General features: G+C 38.6%; 2 protein-coding genes across 4 annotated transcripts in view; one reads left to right on the top strand and one right to left on the bottom strand.

The window, feature by feature from the left end:
* The first annotated feature begins 22 nt into the window (after positions 1-22).
* Positions 23-6,972, top strand: LOC110048030 (myotubularin-related protein 10-like). 2 transcript variants are annotated; one of them, XM_020753794.2, is made up of 4 exons: positions 23-234; positions 887-1,746; positions 2,943-3,176; positions 4,027-6,972. In XM_020753794.2, the coding sequence occupies exons 2-4, from the start codon at positions 905-907 to the stop codon at positions 5,033-5,035; spliced, it is 2,085 nt and encodes a 694-aa protein (XP_020609453.1). In that variant the 5' UTR covers positions 23-234; positions 887-904; the 3' UTR covers positions 5,036-6,972. The 2 variants fall into 2 exon arrangements, with proteins under 2 accessions (XP_020609453.1, XP_020609450.1); XM_020753791.2 differs by having other exon boundaries at positions 24-342.
* LOC110048029 (MAGUK p55 subfamily member 4-like) overlaps positions 6,608-17,002 on the bottom strand; it is a 16,174-nt gene continuing 5,779 nt past the window's right edge. For both annotated transcript variants that reach the window (XM_020753790.2, XM_020753789.2), the window contains 11 exons: positions 16,519-16,604; positions 16,053-16,127; positions 14,691-14,822; positions 13,671-13,735; positions 13,381-13,442; positions 11,629-11,703; positions 11,011-11,097; positions 10,561-10,641; positions 9,281-9,483; positions 8,945-9,091; positions 6,608-8,462 (listed from right to left, as the gene is read on the bottom strand). In XM_020753790.2, coding sequence (XP_020609449.1) covers positions 8,280-8,462; positions 8,945-9,091; positions 9,281-9,483; positions 10,561-10,641; positions 11,011-11,097; positions 11,629-11,703; positions 13,381-13,442; positions 13,671-13,735; positions 14,691-14,822; positions 16,053-16,127; positions 16,519-16,604 — 1,196 coding nt within the window. In that variant the 3' untranslated portion in view covers positions 6,608-8,279. The remainder of the gene's footprint in view (positions 8,463-8,944; positions 9,092-9,280; positions 9,484-10,560; positions 10,642-11,010; positions 11,098-11,628; positions 11,704-13,380; positions 13,443-13,670; positions 13,736-14,690; positions 14,823-16,052; positions 16,128-16,518; positions 16,605-17,002) is intronic.

Below are 17,002 nucleotides of genomic sequence, written 5' to 3'. Positions count from 1 at the left end.
GCACAGTCATAAAACCGATATTCGGTGCCAGTTCCCAGAGGAGATTAATATTTTTCAATTTTACTAACAGTACTACATGCAATATGCATTCCAGGGGAAATGGAGCCGTCGTTATCGCTTGTTTACGATAAGAGGTTTCGTCCAGAATATCATTTAAGGAGGAAACAATATTCTGTAACGATCGAGATACATTTCATAGAGAAGATTGTCGTTTAGAAGGACACATCAACGAAGGTTTGCTCGATTTGTGCTGAGGAATTCTGGTTATGGGTGGACTGCTGCAGCTGTGAACTAATTCATTCAGTTAACGTGTGTTGAATATCAAAGATCAGTTTGACCTAAGTACGTTTACTTATTCCCTTAAGTTGATTTCGTCTCTGTTATGAACAAATGTTGTTTTTCCGAGTAATCGTCTTAGTGTGTAGACTTTCAAAACACAGACTTCTTGGGGGTAGCTGCAATTGAAGAAAGCTATACAAGCTTTATAATCTTTGACGCCCATTTCGTTATATAAACTTAATTGTGAAGATTTGTACTCACCGAGTAGTAGTGATCGACTTTCACTTGATATTAGACTTCACTTACCATCCACGTGTTGACAAGGTGAAATCTTAAAAGTATTAAACCTATTAATGGGTTAATCAAGTGAGGAGTGGCTTGCTTCACTGAAATTCGCTAAAAATCATAAAGGAAAAAAGTTGTGTTAATATATAATGCATTCGAACAGTGTACAATACATACCGCCCATATCAAAAATCACTGGACTAGACATATATGTGTTCGTATTTCCAGTTTAGATAAGAGTTTTGTGGGTACTGACAGCTCAGCACCTCCTCCCCACAGGGGATGTTATGTATCTTGCCATTGTCATTGTGCTTTTTTTTAGGAAGAAGTCTTTGAGAAAATGGCAACTTTACAAAGTGCTTCTCCTATGTCTGAAGATGGCTACCCTGAACCACCATTATTACCAGGTGAACTAGTTGTCGCTAAAGCCATAAATGTGCTACGATTCCAAACAATGGCAGATAGGAAGTCTGGTATATCAGGAGTGCTCTATGCAACAAACTTCCGCATGTCCTTCTTGACAAGAAACCCCAGTGCAGAAACCCAACTCAACTCTGTATTTCAATCAAATCCAGATTTAACCGAAGCAGGGGAGATGTACTCAGACATGCAAAGAGAACTACACATTCCACAAACTTGTATAAGCGATATTTTCTACTACTCCAGTTCAACTGCAGAGGGATCAAAGGTAAAGAAAGTACTTCCAGGATCACGCATGTCATCCAAAGTCCATTCCTTGGAAATCCGATGCAAGGACTTTCGAGTGGTCAGATTTGGACTGAAATTTACACCCAAGAAAGATCACGTAAAGATGGTGAATGCAATTGCACATTACAAGGCACCAAACTCTATCGTTCTGTCATTTGCATTTCCATACAGTGTGGCACAGAATTCATCAGAGAACAGCACTGCCAGACTGAACACCATACCGACATTTAGAACTCTTCATGATTGGCTGAGTGAGTTGACAAGGCTTAAAGTTGATGACACATGGAGAGTAGCAACTGTTAACAGTAAATTCCAAACATGTCCATCGTTATCAGAGATGTTTGTTGTGCTCGCTTCCTTATCAGATTCAGACATAAACAGAATGTCATTACATTATGTAGATTCACGGCTTCCCACATGGTGTTGGAGTCATCCCAATACAGGGGTACCCATGCTGTATAGCGGAGCAGGAAGGTGAGTTGAATTATTACCAAATGTTTTCAACTGCAATAATTCTTACATTTTGAGAGTTATTATAGAATGCTTTACATTTGTTCCCCAACCACGATTCAAGTACAGTGTACTTGTCTTTTTTGACTAGAAAGCAGGCAGCTCTGCTTAATACTTTCAAGCCTTCTTAGGCTATTGTCCAGCATCCACTTGGTGACACCTCAGTGGCGTGGCAAACCCCCTCCCCCCCCCCCCTTTGTTTTCACTTTTACACACTTTATTTCAATTCCATAATTTTTTTTAAACAAACCCTTTTACCGATACAGCAGCCATTTTGAATTTCATTGTTTCAAGTAGCTATTATGGGATGCTCAGGGGGACAAATATATACTAATTTGTCCTCTGAGCATCCTATCCCATAGTAGTTAATATGTGAAACAATGGTACAGATGTGAAGGTGAATTAATCAACATGACACGAGCATGGGACAAAGAAAACTTCTGAGTCCCTGACAGGAATCGAACCCATGACCTCCCGAACACCGGGCAGGCACTCTATCCACTGACCTACAAGAACTCATGGAGAGCGAGGTCATTTAACTAAGTTCATATATGACAGGTGTCCTGCATACTGCTAGGATCAACGCTATTGAAGTCATCATGAGTAGTGATAAATTAATAAAGATGGTGAATTTTAAGTTCAGTAATGAAATGTGAAGGTGAATTAATCAACATGACACGAGCGTGGGACAAAGAAAAATTCTGAGTCCCCAACAGGAATCGAACCCATGACCTCCCGACCACCAGGCGGGCACTCTATCCACTGAGCTACGAAAACTCATGGAGAGCTCATAGCGTTGATCCTAGCAGTATGCAGGACACCTGTCATATATGAGCTCAGTTAAATGACCTCGCTCTCCATGAGTTCTTGTAGCTCAGTGGATAGAGCGCCCACCCAGTGTTCGGGAGGTCATGGGTTCAATTCCTGTCGGGGACTCAGAATTTTTCTTTGTGCCATGCTCGTGTCACGTTGATTAATTCACCTTCACATTTCATTACCAAGCTTAAAATTCACCATCTTTATTAATTTATCAATGGTACAGATTCCAGCTGATGATTTGTGAGGGAGGGGTGCTGAGGCAGTGTGTGGTGCATTCTACCTATACTGCTTCACATTTATACTTTATCTAGTATGTCAGTACAACATTCTTCTCTCTTTAGACCAGAAAGCATATTTCTTGAGAAGGAAGAAACATCCTTCTTCAGAGCACTGTCATTAATTCCCTGTAACACTGAGCACAAAGAGGTGAAAGTCATCAATTTAATGAAGACTTGTCCATCAACAAAAGAGCTTCAACAGAGCTTCCAGAAACTCAGAGAGCTTTGTGTGCTGGAGACCAGCAAGGACTTTTGGAGCCTTGATGCCCGTTGGCTGTCTAGTGTGGAAACATCAAGGTACTGTCTTAAATTAAAACTACTCAATCAGAAAGATCTCATGAAAGCTCCTGACTGGTTGATAATACATTGAAATAAGGCAGAAATATTTTGTGAGTGGCATGTACAATTCTCACACAACTTGGTAGTCTCCATACAAGTTTGTTTCTATAGCATACAGGGACTAGGAGTATATCTACTCCCTATTGGATGGGATGCTAGTCCATTGCAGGGCTACCCCCAGTATTAAATTTGCCAGTACCCATTTATACATTTGGGTGGAGAGAGGCACTGTGAGAGTAGTGTCCTGCCCAAGAACACAACACAGTCTCCAGCCAGGGCTTCAGACTGGACTGCTCAATCTGGAGGCAAGTGCACTGACCACGCCACCACATCTCCGCTCTCACACAACTAATTGTAATACATAAATATTATGTATTATGGTTTTCTTAGTAATGAAGGATGGGGTGAATTGCTCCTCTTCAGCACTTTGTCAAGTTGCCCTAACAATTCAGTTAAATTTGTACTTCTAGTAAAAGGGGCTCTGTGAGAGCTAAGTGTCTGGCCCAAGAACACAACATAATGACACAGCCAGCACTCAAACTCAGACCCCCTTATTTAATAATAAAATAATGATGGCAACACACTCTACCATCACCAGGCAACAAAGGCTTCAGAAATCAAAAGTTTCTGAAAATCTAGTGAGTAAAATTAATTTCTCCAGAGTTCTCAAGTTGAAAGCTTTGCGCAATGAAATTAGTTGTGAAATTTTGTCTCAATACTTCAGGTTTGAAATATACAATTTAAACCATCAACACAATTCCTATTAATGGTGTTAAGAAAAGCATTGTGTCTCCTTTGGTTTCTTCAGATGGCTGCACTACTTGAGGCTGTCACTTGTCGCTGCTATGGATGTTGTGCAATCAATTTGTCATGACCGTTCACCAGTTATCATCAAAGAAACTGGAGGCCGAGATTTTGTGCTGGTTGTAGCAAGCCTTGCACAGTTGATATTGGATTCATATTACAGAACAATAAGAGGTTTCCAAACCCTTATTCAGAAAATGTGGGTTCTTGGAGGACATCAGTTTCTTTTGCGCTGCAACCACATCAGTCAATCATTCCAGGAAAGTGAGAAAGAAGATACTGGAGAGTCACCTGTGTTTCTTCACTTCATTGATTGTGTTTATCAACTCACTCAGCAGTTCCCATCAGAGTTTGAATTCTCTGAGACATATCTTCATGCTCTACTTGACACAATGCATGCATGCATGTTTGATACCTTCCTGTTCGACTCTGAGAAGCAAAGAGCAGAGCTGTGTGAAGTGGAGCTAGGAGGAAACTCCATGGTATCACTATGGGAGTTTGTTGCAGAGCAGCTTAAAGAATCTCAAAACTCTGGGCCGTATCTTAACCCACTGTTTGAGTACAGAAACTCTTTAGACCATGGTGAGGAAAATGGAATACACACCAACTCGTACCTTCGAGTAAACACTCTTGCTCCAGGCATCAAATTCTGGTCAGGTCGTTACCTGAGATGGCTTCCAACAGTTCATGTGAGTACAGGGATGGGAGAGAATTCTTCATTACAACTCCAACAGATGATCCTGGTCAATGAGCTGAAGGTGTTGCGGCATCGCTTGGCAGTCAGTAGGTATGAGCAAACTCCAAATGCAAACACCATTGATGGTGACAAAACTCTTGGCATAGACACTACTGATTTTGACTTCAGTACTGACCTTAGCTTGGATTTGGAAACAAGCAAGCTGCTCACTCCCAGCATGCCATTTATTGGTGATCTAGCATCAAATAAATACTACTCTCCGGGAGATTTACCACCAAATGGATCAGCAGACACAGTTGACATTGGCAAGTTTTAACTGTGTGCATACCAGCACAGATGGTGAAGACGTCACATAATTTATGACTGACTAATTAAAGTTGAGTAACCCGAGTGTTGCTTGGTATGAAGGTTTCACCTACATTAGGCTGTTGCATTGTTTCACCAAAGCCAAACAGCTCTTTGACCTGAGGGCACCATGTTTAGCCACAGTGCAATCAGTCAGTTTCGTCAGTGCCTATTCGCCTTCACCACAGGCCAAAGGGTGCAAAGCATATTGGAAAATGGAGTGTCCTGTTCTCTTTCAATCACTCATTAATTAAGAGGTAATTAACACTACTGGTAACACACTTGAATGTTGTGGGTCAAGTTGTCCTCAAGTCAATTGTTTCCAAATTATCGCTGTTAAACTTTTTCAACCTGAAAATAGCATCCATGATTAACACAATTTGAATTAATTCATAAAAATTACCCTTTAATGATTCAAATCTTTGTTGTGTTAATAAGAACATTTATTTTTAAGTTGACACAAATTAACTTCAAAAGAATTTGACTTACAACAGTTATGGGTGTGAACAAGATTAAAAAGAAGGTACTCTTCTGGAAGCCAGTTTGTTTATATTATATTCTCAGGTAGGATGCTACAAAGCCATTCAATATGCTTTAAAATCAAAGTAGCACCCTTACAGCTACATGTAACCAGCATTTGAATTATCCCAAACTGATGGCTGTGTAAACATTTTGGTTTGCAACACTTAAATTAGGTCATAAAGAGAAACAGTGGTGGTAGGCAAATCTACCGAAAGTTTATTAACAAAAATAATGGAAATAATGAATTATCAATGGCATGATCATTTAAATTTTTAATAATGTTTGATATTTTTAAATTTTCAATTGTAAGCAACAAATGTTCTGGTAAAAAAGATCTCTTGCCATTATTTGAGCAGAGTCCATTTTCTCCTAGCATATGAGGGGAAATATACATGTCCAGTAAATTAACTTTGAACTTGTTCATTATTTTGAACTTGTTCATTATTTTACCATTATTTTACCAATAGGTATTCTTCAATATATTTTATTCAACTTGGGTATATAATTGTTAAATTTCACCTAATTCATTTTAAAGTTTTTAAAATTTTTATTAGTTTTGAAGTAGGCAGGTGTGTCCAGGATGTGGCTATGCAGTTGTATACAGGCCTTGTGATTGGCCATGGCCGCCTGAAATGAGGTCATGCGGTAGCATTTTTATCTTTTGTGTTTTTATGAATGGTATGCACTAGAAACCAAATATAAAATGCTTCCCAATAAAACACAAAATTAAGAAAGCTTATTAAACCACCTGTCCTTTAGGCATAGTGGAGTGATCTCATTTCATGCAATGTTGTACAGAAAAGATAACAACAGTGGAATCCCAATTTTTCAAACCTCCAAGGGAAACGAAGATTGCTTTGAAAAAATTGGATAGTTCGAGAAATCAGGGGTAAAATTACAGCATTTGACTGTGGAGGGGAAACAACTTTTGGTTTGAGTTTTCTGGAGGTTGAAAAAATGAGGGTTTGAGAAATTGGGATTCCACTGTACTTCATATTAATAGCAAATTGAAGCTATAATATAATTTTATGAGTTTTTATTTATTTCTTTGTCACTGGAATATACTATAATTACCATACACAGTGTAGAGAATAACATATACCCAATCTACCAATATAAATTATATTTCACATTTGTACCTGATTACTACAAAAAATATTCTGCAGCTACTGATTTCACAGTACTAGATGTTAGCTTAGCATGGCTCACTGTTCATGTTTATATTTTAGTTCATATAAGATGTTACTTTCACTGAGAATAACCAATCCCAATGTGACTGTTACATTGTTATTTTTCACGAGGTTAAGAGGTTTGCTTCTTTGGGAGAATTCTATCTTGAGATTGTAGTACATATTACATTAAAAGATTATTGAAAATACACCCAAATTGATGTTTGGAGTATTATTATTACAATACCTCTCTTTCAGCTTAATGCACCAGAAAACATTATGTTTCAGTAAAACCAAACATGAAAGGATAAAAGGCATAATCTGCAATTTCAAAAATATTTTGACTGGTCTTGATCTGCAGCAGTTTTTGGAGTGAAAACTGGTAGGAAAACACACTGCTGGAGATGGGAATATTTTAGTACCAGCTAAGGATTTGAATGTCAGAAGTATACTAATAAAATGATGAAAAATTAATCAAATTTGAACATTTTCATAGACTTTATCCTTTTTATTACACAAGGCAATGAGCTGATAATTTTTCTCATGAGACAACAATAAAGTTGTATCATATTAAGGTGGCTCAAAACAGTTTCCAGCACTTAGAATTTGATGGGTCATTATAACCACTCTTTATCACTTGATGCCACAATCATGGTATCAAAAAACTGCCCAATCATTAGTGAACACGTTGTTAATATTTTTGCGATGCAAAAGGTTACCATAGCAACAGTATGACCTAAAAATACCCTTAATTATAGCTTTGGGGGCTTATAATTTGAAAACAGCAAAGTGAAATTTTTTTTGTTTTATCAACTTTTGATAAGCATGATAAGATGCAACTTTTGGCAAAGTTTAAAAAAATCCTATAGGTAGGGTTCAGAGCTACCTTAAATTTTCGAAAATTTAAGGTGGCTCTGAACCCTACCTACAGAAGTGTTTTAAAGTTTGCTGAAAGTTGCATCTTATCATGCTTATCAAAAGTTGTTAAAAAAAATTTCACCATGCCGTTTTTGAATTATAAGCCCCTAAAGCTGTAATTAAGGGTGTTTTTAGCAGGTCATACTGTTGCTATGGTAACCTGTTGTGTCAGGAAAATGATAACGTGTTCACCCATGATTGGGCAGTTTTTTGATATCATGATTGTAGCATCAAGTGATTAAGTGTTGGAAACTGTTTTGAGCCACCTTAAATTTAGCTGTGTGTTATTATTTGAACTTACACCAAGGAGGGTGACTAGATTAAGATTTCTTCAAGTGCTGCACGTGAGCGATGTTCAGTTCCTTTTCAAATGTCAATGTGTTGTAAAAAACACAATGTTGGAAAGCTATACTTGATCCATTTAAACCAGGAGTGTATTAAAAGCGACTCACAACTGAAAGAGGGTCTCTTTATAACAACAAATTGATTAAAATTACAGTGGACTGATGTCACACGAAGGCATACCTCGAAGTTAAGAACTGATTAAGTATGGATGAAAGATAACACCAAGACATCTACAATACAATGAAAGCCTCTCTTTTGTTCTTAGTTCTTTTGTGCCCACTCTAGTGGAACCCAGTGCTCTTCTTTTTCAAGTTTTTCAAATGCATCCACCACACCGACATAAGCTTGTTCAATGTCCTTGTTCACTACTGTCAGATCAAAGAATCGCCCATAGGTATCTTCCAGTAAACTAGACTCACTGATCATCTCCTGTAACTCATCTTCCTGCAAGGATTGATTATTAAGTATTGACTGCCCACATATAACATGTAAATACCTTCTTATATGTAAACTTAATAAATATAATTAATCACTCTATTACAGATAATTTCTAGCATTACGGTAAATAACTGAGATACAAGAGCTCTTATAGTCTGTTCCGATCTGACATACTCGCCAACAATTAACGAAGGACAACCCTAATGCAACAGATGGCTCAGCTGCCAGACCAAGTTCCTGAAAAGTGGACTCCTACATGTTGTAGCTTGAGGTCTTGTTGACTAAGCTCATTTTAAGTGAATCCCTAACTTGATGTCTTGTCCTGAAATCTGCCGTGATAGTTTCTTACTGCTTAGCCATCTCTAACAGCTTCAAAATGGATCAACATTTCTTCAAGGGAGCCAGTTAAGCAAATAAAAGTCAGCTAAAGCAAGAAACTCAGTACCTGTCTTTTACTCGTTTGCTATTTTAACATTATATTAAGCTACCTTGAATGTTCTCATGGAGGATTTAACTGAAGCTGGTTTGCCTTTTTGCTGTACTGTCAATCTTGATGTGCGGAGTTCCTTCAGTGGAGGAGGTTTCACAAAGACACAGAATGGCTTAAACTCTGCTGTTCTTAATAACAACATCACCTGCAAAACGAATTCCCCAATAATCATGCAAAGAACGGGGTAAAGGACCCTCATATCTCTTAACTGAGTGGAACGACAGTGTACTTGCTTCAACATGGTAAAATTTTATAACCACCAAAAGGATTCATAATAACAAAAAACTTGTACCACTTTGTTTTTATCAATAACAATAATAAAAGATTGCCTTACCTCTGGTTGAACCTTTAGGACACAGGCTTTGCCAGATTTCATGGCTCTCTTTATGGAGTCCTTTGATGTGCCATACAAATAGCCTCTGTATTCACCAAACTCTATGAATTTTTTCTTCTGGATAAAATTCTCCATAGTTTGTCGTGATACAAAAAAGTAATCCCTTCCATCTACTTCATAACTCTTCATACCTCTTGAAGTATCTAAGGGAGCAAGTTCACATGACAGTGAGCACTAGAGTAAATGAAACTCTAGTACAATGTAGCTTTTTCAGTTTTAGTAGGAGACGATGTATGGGTTATTGACCAAGTGTGAGGTCAAGATGGCTGGATATTGGCCAAGTTCTTTTTTTTGCGAGTTGATGGACCGAGACGGAGTCGAGGTCCATAAACTCGCAAAAAAAGAACGAGGCCAATATCCAGCCATCTTGACCGAACAAGCTTGGTCAATAAAGGATTTATTATATGGCTTTCGGGGAAATTTTTCTTGCGGGACACGGCGGGTAGTCCCGAGCGGGCAAGATAGCTCCATCTTGCCCGCTCGGGTAGCCAATCACAGCGCAGGATTTGATTCATCTTGCCCGCTCGCGGAGCTTGCCATATAATAAGATAGGATATTGTGTTACCTTTGTGGTTCTTTCCGTATCTTTTACTGTAACAATTTCAGAATGTGGTCAAATGAAGTAACCTGCTGGACTGTAACATGTAACGTATGTGGCTAATATCTTACTCCTATCAATACAGAAATGATTATTCAGAAAGGAAACAATAAATTAAAATAAACCAAATGTAGTCATCAATAAAGCTGATGTTTGTATTCTGGAAGTATTTCTACTCCCACTGGAAGAGATAGTTGTCCACTGAAGGGTTTTCACACCAAAAAGCTCCTCTAAATGACATCACAATTTTCTGTGAGTCAGTGAGAGTGAAAGACTTGACGATGTCCCCATCCACTCAGACAGGCCAGCCAGCTGTTTCACAATTCAATAAATATTTTTGGAGCAGCTGCCATATTAAAAGGGATCTTGAAACTGAGCTCTGACGGCAATATACACCCAAACCTAGATAGATAGATTAACCATAATCTTGATAATTATGCAAATTATTGCTTCACAATGTAACATTCTACATGCCATGCCAGAGTCTTTATTTAACTACATTTATGATCCAAGATTAACATATATGCTATTACCAGCTGCTATTATTTTGACACCAGCCTTTGGTATTTTGTAAAGTCCTACTATCTAGTAACTTCAGTTTTAAAATTTAAAGTTATCTTACGAGGAATAGTTGTTATGAATTTATCAGGACTGCTTGAGAGTAGCATCTTCTTTAACTCATTTCGTCCAACCCCAGGTGCTCCTAAAGGTGATTATAAAACCAATCAAGTCTAAGAATAAACAATGTTCATAAAAAGCTTTTTTGCAACAAAATAGCGTCAAATAATTATGTTCAATATTTGAGGAAAAAAACAATTTATAGTACATTGAAGTAATAGTTTGTTTAGAGGCTGGACTGGGTAGCCTGGGTAGCCTGGGCAGTGCACAACCTGAAAAGGCAGGAATGAGGTCGGCACAGTGTTAGGGAGTAAGACAGAGTTAAGGCTGGGGTAGAATGGTAAAGAAGAGTGTCCAATATTATTATTAGAACAAAAGGGTAAAGGATAGGCAGGGAAGGGGATGGGCTATATGTGGCAAGAATCAAAGGAAACTACAAGCAAAATAAACTAACCTATTAATAAAAGCAATCTTTTTTTCCCAGGTGTTTCCAAATATTTCATTACAGGTTCATAGGCAGGCAAACCATCCACTTTCACATCTGTGGTTTTATTTGAAAAGTACAGGAATATTACTTAGAAGGTAAAGGTTAAGTCTGTATACATGCCAAGTGGCCCATCAGGCCGGAGCTTATTCCGCTTTCTGAAGCATGAGGCAGCCAACAGTATTTGTACACCCCTCTCACCCTGGATGGGATGCTACTCCATCGCAGGGTTACCCCTAGCATTAAATTTGCCAGTACCCAATTGAACACCTGGGTGGAGAGAAGCACTGCGAGGGTAGAGTGTTTTGCCCAAGAACACAACACAATGTCCCTGGCCAGAGCTTGAACGTGGACCACTTGATCCGGAGTTGAGCGCACTTACCATGAGGCCACAGCGCCTCCACCAAATTACTTAAAAGCATTTATGATTACCCAGTACTACTGACATTAACCATTGCAACAAGCTAAATTGATGCTGTACAAATACAATACAACTTCTATGCAAAGTGATGCACTGCAAATATGCGATGTACATTGTACTTACACTCAGAATACACAAATCAGGACAATCACAAGTGGCATACCGACCTTGCTGGAAATTGCACAAAATTTTGTTTGAATCAGTCTTTCTTCCTATCTTCTTGAACGGCAATGCTCGTTTACCTGTGGAAAATAAAATACAACAAATTTCTGTTACGTTACTTCTGTAGTGTAGAGTAGGGTAGGGTAGTGTAGTGTAGTGTAGAGTAGTGTAGAGTAGTGTAGTGCAGTGCAGTGCAGTGCAGTGCAGTGCAGTGCAGTGCAGTGCAGTGCAGTGCAGTGTAGTGTAGTGTAAAGTGGAGTAGTGTAGAGTAGAATAGAGTAGAGTAGGGTACAGTAGGGTAGGGTTGGGTAAAGTAGAGCAGGATAGAGTAGACTGTAGGGTAGAGTAGGGTAGAGTAGACTGTAGGGTAGCTTAGAGTAGAGTAGAGTAGCGTAGCGTAGAGTAGAGTAGAGTAGAGTAGAAAAGAGTAGAGTAGCATAGCTTAGAGTAGAGTAGAGTAGAAAAGAGTAGAGTAGAGTAGCGTAGAGTAGAGTAGAGTAGTGTAGTGTAGAGTAGAGTAGAGTAGAGTAGAGTAGAGTAGCGTAGAGTAGAGTAGTCTAGAGTAGAGTAGAGTAGAGTAATAATAATAATAATAATAATAATAATAATAATAATAAAGATCTTTCAAAAGGGAGCCCACTTCACATACATGTGGTTTTCAGTGGGGCCCTGCAAGAATGAAATTGCAAAAGCTAAAGAAATAGTACAGTAGAGTAGAGTAGCGTAGAGTAGAGTAGAGTAGAGTAGAGTAGAGTAGAGTAGAGTAGAGTAGAGTAGAGTAGTGTAGAGTAGTGTAGAGTAGAGTAGAGTAGAGTAGAGTAGAGCAGAGTAGAGTAGAGTAGAGTAGAAAAGAGTACAGTAGAGTAGCGTAGAGTAGAGTAGAGTAGAAAAGAGTAGAGTAGAGTAGTGGTGTGGCGTGGCGTGGCGTGGCGTGGCGTGGCGTGGCATAGAGTAGAGTAGCGTAGAGTAGTGTAGAGTAGCGTAGAGTAGAGTAGAGTCGAGTAGAGAAGAGTAGAGTAGAGTAGCGTGGCTTAGTGTAGCATAGCATGGCGTAGTGTAGCATACAGTAGAGTAGAGTAGAGTAGTGTAAAGTCGAGTAGAGTAGAGTAGAGTAGCGTAGTGTAGAGTAGAGTAGCGTAGAGTAGTGTAAAGTAGAGTAGAGTAGAGTAGCGTAGCGTAGAGTAGAGTAGAGTAGCGTAGAGTAGTGTAGAGTACAGTAGAGTCGAGTAGAGAAGAGAAGAGTAGAGTAGAGTAGCGTGGCATAGTGTAGCATAGCGTGGCGTAGTGTAGCATACAGTAGAGTAGAGTAGAGTAGTGTAAAGTCGAGTAGAGTAGAGTAGAGTAGCGTAGTGTAGAGTAGAGTAGCGTAGAGTAGTGTAAAGTAGAGTAGCGTAGAGTAGAGTAGCGTAGAGTAGCGTGGTGTGGCGTGGCGTGGCGTGGCGTGGCGTGGCGTAGCGTGGCATAGAGTAGAGTAGCGTAGCGTCGAGTCGAGTCGAGTCGAGTCGAATAAATTAGTAGAGTAGGAAGAACAGTACAGTGCAGTACTTACAGGGCTACATACAGGCAGTACAGGCAGTACAGGCTGAAAAACAGTACTGAAAATTTCCAGACTTTTTTGGGACACATTGCCTGTGTGATATTAATGAAACTCTAGGATAATTTCATGATTCTGGACTGCTGAGATGCTTTAGGAAACAAATCAATTATTGGAAATAAACACGGTGAAAAAGGTCTTCTTTGAATAAATTTATAATTACCATTTTTGTCTTTTGGCAAGGTGACATCATTTGAGGAAGCAATCCTGTTGAGCTGCTGTCGTCTAATGTTACAAGAAATAAAGACTGTTTGAAATTATCTAAACAGTTAAGCACTACATTTAGAAATCAATGCTACATTACGTAAACAAAATACAACATCCCACAAAATCATGCAATTTCCATAAAAATTTCTTTGAATATATATATATGTATATATAGTGTTCATTACATAGTGCTACCATGCTCTAAATATACCTTTACTGCAAAATACAGTGTAGCTCTAATCTTACTTTTCCTGAAATTCCTTGCTTGGAATAAGGCCTGCCTTGTCATGACTGTATCCATCCTTTCGAGCCTTGAAGATAGTAAATACTGTGTTTTAACTCATTTTAATGTTGAAACTCATTGCACAACCAGAAACTCCACTTCAGATAAGAAGGCTGGTTTTCTGTATTTTCAATAATTCACGTGTCTGTCTAACAAAAAGTGGAAACATGCATGCAGGCCCAGTAAACAGTCTTGCCTCCCACCAGTGTGGCTTGGTGTCAAATCCCAGACCAGGCATCATTCATGTGGGGCAAGTTTGTTGCCCTGGGGGGAGTTGGGGGGGTACTCTACCAAACTCTATACGGGGAGGCTCCGCCCCACGGTCCAACCCCTTGCCCTTTTGTATACCATTTTTACAGAGAAGGTAGCCCTTTCATATATCTTTAACTGACAAAGGTACCCATACAACTTCATAAAAGCAGAATGAAGAAGTTAAAAGTTGTGGAAGTACTACAATATATAGTGCATGGTTTGAACATGAAAGTGATCAGCACTAAGAGGACTACAGTCAAGATGGGTTTGTTACATTAAAACACGCATGTAGTTTGACTTCCATTTTTGGGCTCATGAATTATTAATGAGTTTAAAAACTTGGGCAAGCGGGGAAGTGCCCCAGGCAAGCAAAATTTGAGAGTTACCTGCCCAATGGGCAAGGTGGAATTCGAATATTTGTCGAGCCCTGTAGAAATGATTATTTTTGAGAAGATATTTAAAACAGTTGTACAGAAGTTTGCAATACGATGTAAATAATCTTGGTACTAGGTTTTTGTCCACTTGTTACTCGAACTTCTGGTGGATTCTATCTCAAATTGTTTTAAATGCACTTATGGTTTTAGAGGTTACATTAAATTTCATTTTATATACTTTGTTAATACGCATATAAGGACAATAAAACTCCACAAACTTAAAGCAAAACAGTCACCTGGGCAGTACTTGCATGGAAGTCTATTGTTATTAATCTACTTTTTAATGATAAAGCTCACCTGCCACCAATTTGCGTCATCCATATTCACCACATGAAGCACATCACCAGTGCTGAAAGCTATGCCCACCTCCTTGCACGGTATCAGTGGATCTTGGAGTGGGTTATAGTCAAAGAATGCTCTTAAACTAACCTTTGAGAAGCACACAAAAAATTATCTCCACAAAGGACAATTATGACATTGCTGATCCTAGCAACACTGTGTAGTTCCAGAAAATATAAGACCCCCCTACCCCTCTGGAAATTCCAGTTAAGCTTCATATATTTCTTTACATTTTTGGGTCTTCTGGACCCCCCCCCCCCCACCCCCCACCCCCTGGGGGGAGTATAGATATTTTCTGGAACTGCACATTCAGTAGTAGTTAGAGCACCAGTGACGGGTATCTAAGAGGTTAATAATAAAGGTTTGAAAAACAGGTGGACTCAGATTTTATCTTAAAGTTTGTCCCTGACTCAACACATGATATGAAAATTCAATCGTTCACTAACTGGTGCAGTTTTACACCGACAGGCCAATATATAATCCACAGGTCACAGGTGCAGGTCACAAGTTGCAGGTTGCAAGTTGCAGGTCACATACCCTGCAAGACAGAGATTCCCTTCTCTTTCTGCTCGGTGAGAGACAAGAGGTAACCTCTGCTTACAACCACTTGATTGTTTGATCAGCTGCAGTCACAATGAGGGATGAATGAAGTAGAAATGCTGGTTTCTAACGAGTTTTTACTGGCTTCAAACTTATACAAGACAGATAGAATTCAAAACATGTTTGTGAGACTGCCGACAATATCTGCTGCCCTATGATTGCCTAAAAATTACAATTCTTATTGACAACACTGCACTGACATGAGTTAATCACCTATTCATCAAATTCAAAACTTTTGATCAATGAATAGCTGGCAATTGGTCTTTTGCTGTTTGCACAGTTACAGAATCCATTGCAGCTGTACATTGATTCCCCTCAACAAGCTATTTATTGTCAAAAGAACATGATGTGAGGGTTGATAGTTTTTAATTTTTCCAAAACAGCTTGTTAAATATCTGCAGCTAGCTTGCAGTTTGCAAAGCATGCACTGGACAGTGTGGTCTTTAGTTAAGTCAATTTTTGTTTAATTCGTCTGTTTCTTTGTTGCTAAGTACTTTGTACAACTTCACAAAATTTTTTGTTAGTAGTTTCGCTAAAAAAAACAAGTAGTAGAAAAGTCCTAAATATTACTATTTAATCAAAAATAACTTCAAAGTTGATTGAGTATAGTCACTTTACATGACACATGTGGCGTGCTGACGTAGTTTACGAATGTGACCTGTGACCTTTGACCTGTAGATTAATTAGACCCACCAGGTTTACACATGGCAAGACACTAACTTTGGTTTCTCTGGTAAGTTTCATGTCTTTCTTGGCTGGTAAAATCGTGATGTCAACACTTCCAGTAACTCCATCCTTGTTGAAAAGAAGACATGGCATAATATTATTATGTACTGAACGGCAAATGTTCATGTAAATTTCTTATCTTTACCCAGCACAATGAAATCTACAGATCAGTGCTCAACCTATTTATCTATATTAAATTACAGCTGAACTGCCTGATTAGCATCATGGCAAAGTATTTTGGTACTTTTTGAAATCAACTTCTTTATAAGAAAAACTTTCCATCAGATGGTCAAACCAGCCAGGCAAAATCAGCCACACAGCTAGTCAATTTGCGTGGTGCCTAGCCTATAAAGAAATCCCTGAGTGCTTACACAGAGTCAAGCAGGTAATAAATAAAATCATGTTATATATTTTCCTTTAGTTGGCAAAGAGAAAAATAATCACTTTTAATTACATTTACCATCATGTCTGCAACTTCATTAGCAGTCATTCCCTCAACTGATCTGCCGTTTATTTCTAAGATTTCGTCATCCATACAGAGGGTAGCTTGAAAGAGTTTAAAAAGTCAACATACATTATTGGCAGTGAGTGTCATCATCGACATCAGGTCATCATCATTATTAATTTCATGTGCTATACAAAAGTATACATTAATAAAATTGACTTCAGCAATTTAGACAGGGCAAGGAGACCTCCGGAAAAGCACCAGACTCATAAGGGAGGCCAACTTGATTGTCAACATCCTTTTATTATGAGCTGTGTATGTGCAGCTGGAGAAATCAGGAGACAGATAGCATATTTTGCAAGGAGGCCATCCTTTAGTCTTTCATTGGCAAAATAGGGACTTTTTAAATTGTTAAGTGCATTCAAGGCAATCAAGTTATAAATACCTATTTCATTAATCATTGTCACAATAATCTAAAAATTGTTCATAAGTAATTTAC

The sequence above is a fragment of the Orbicella faveolata genome, unplaced genomic scaffold (genome assembly GCF_042242905.1).
Source record: "Orbicella faveolata isolate gen_17 unplaced genomic scaffold, um_ofav_v1 contig_27, whole genome shotgun sequence".
Classification (NCBI taxonomy): Eukaryota; Metazoa; Cnidaria; class Anthozoa; order Scleractinia; family Merulinidae; genus Orbicella; species Orbicella faveolata.
The sequence above is the reverse complement of the archived record's forward strand: the minus strand, read 5'-3'. Positions and strand labels throughout refer to the sequence as shown.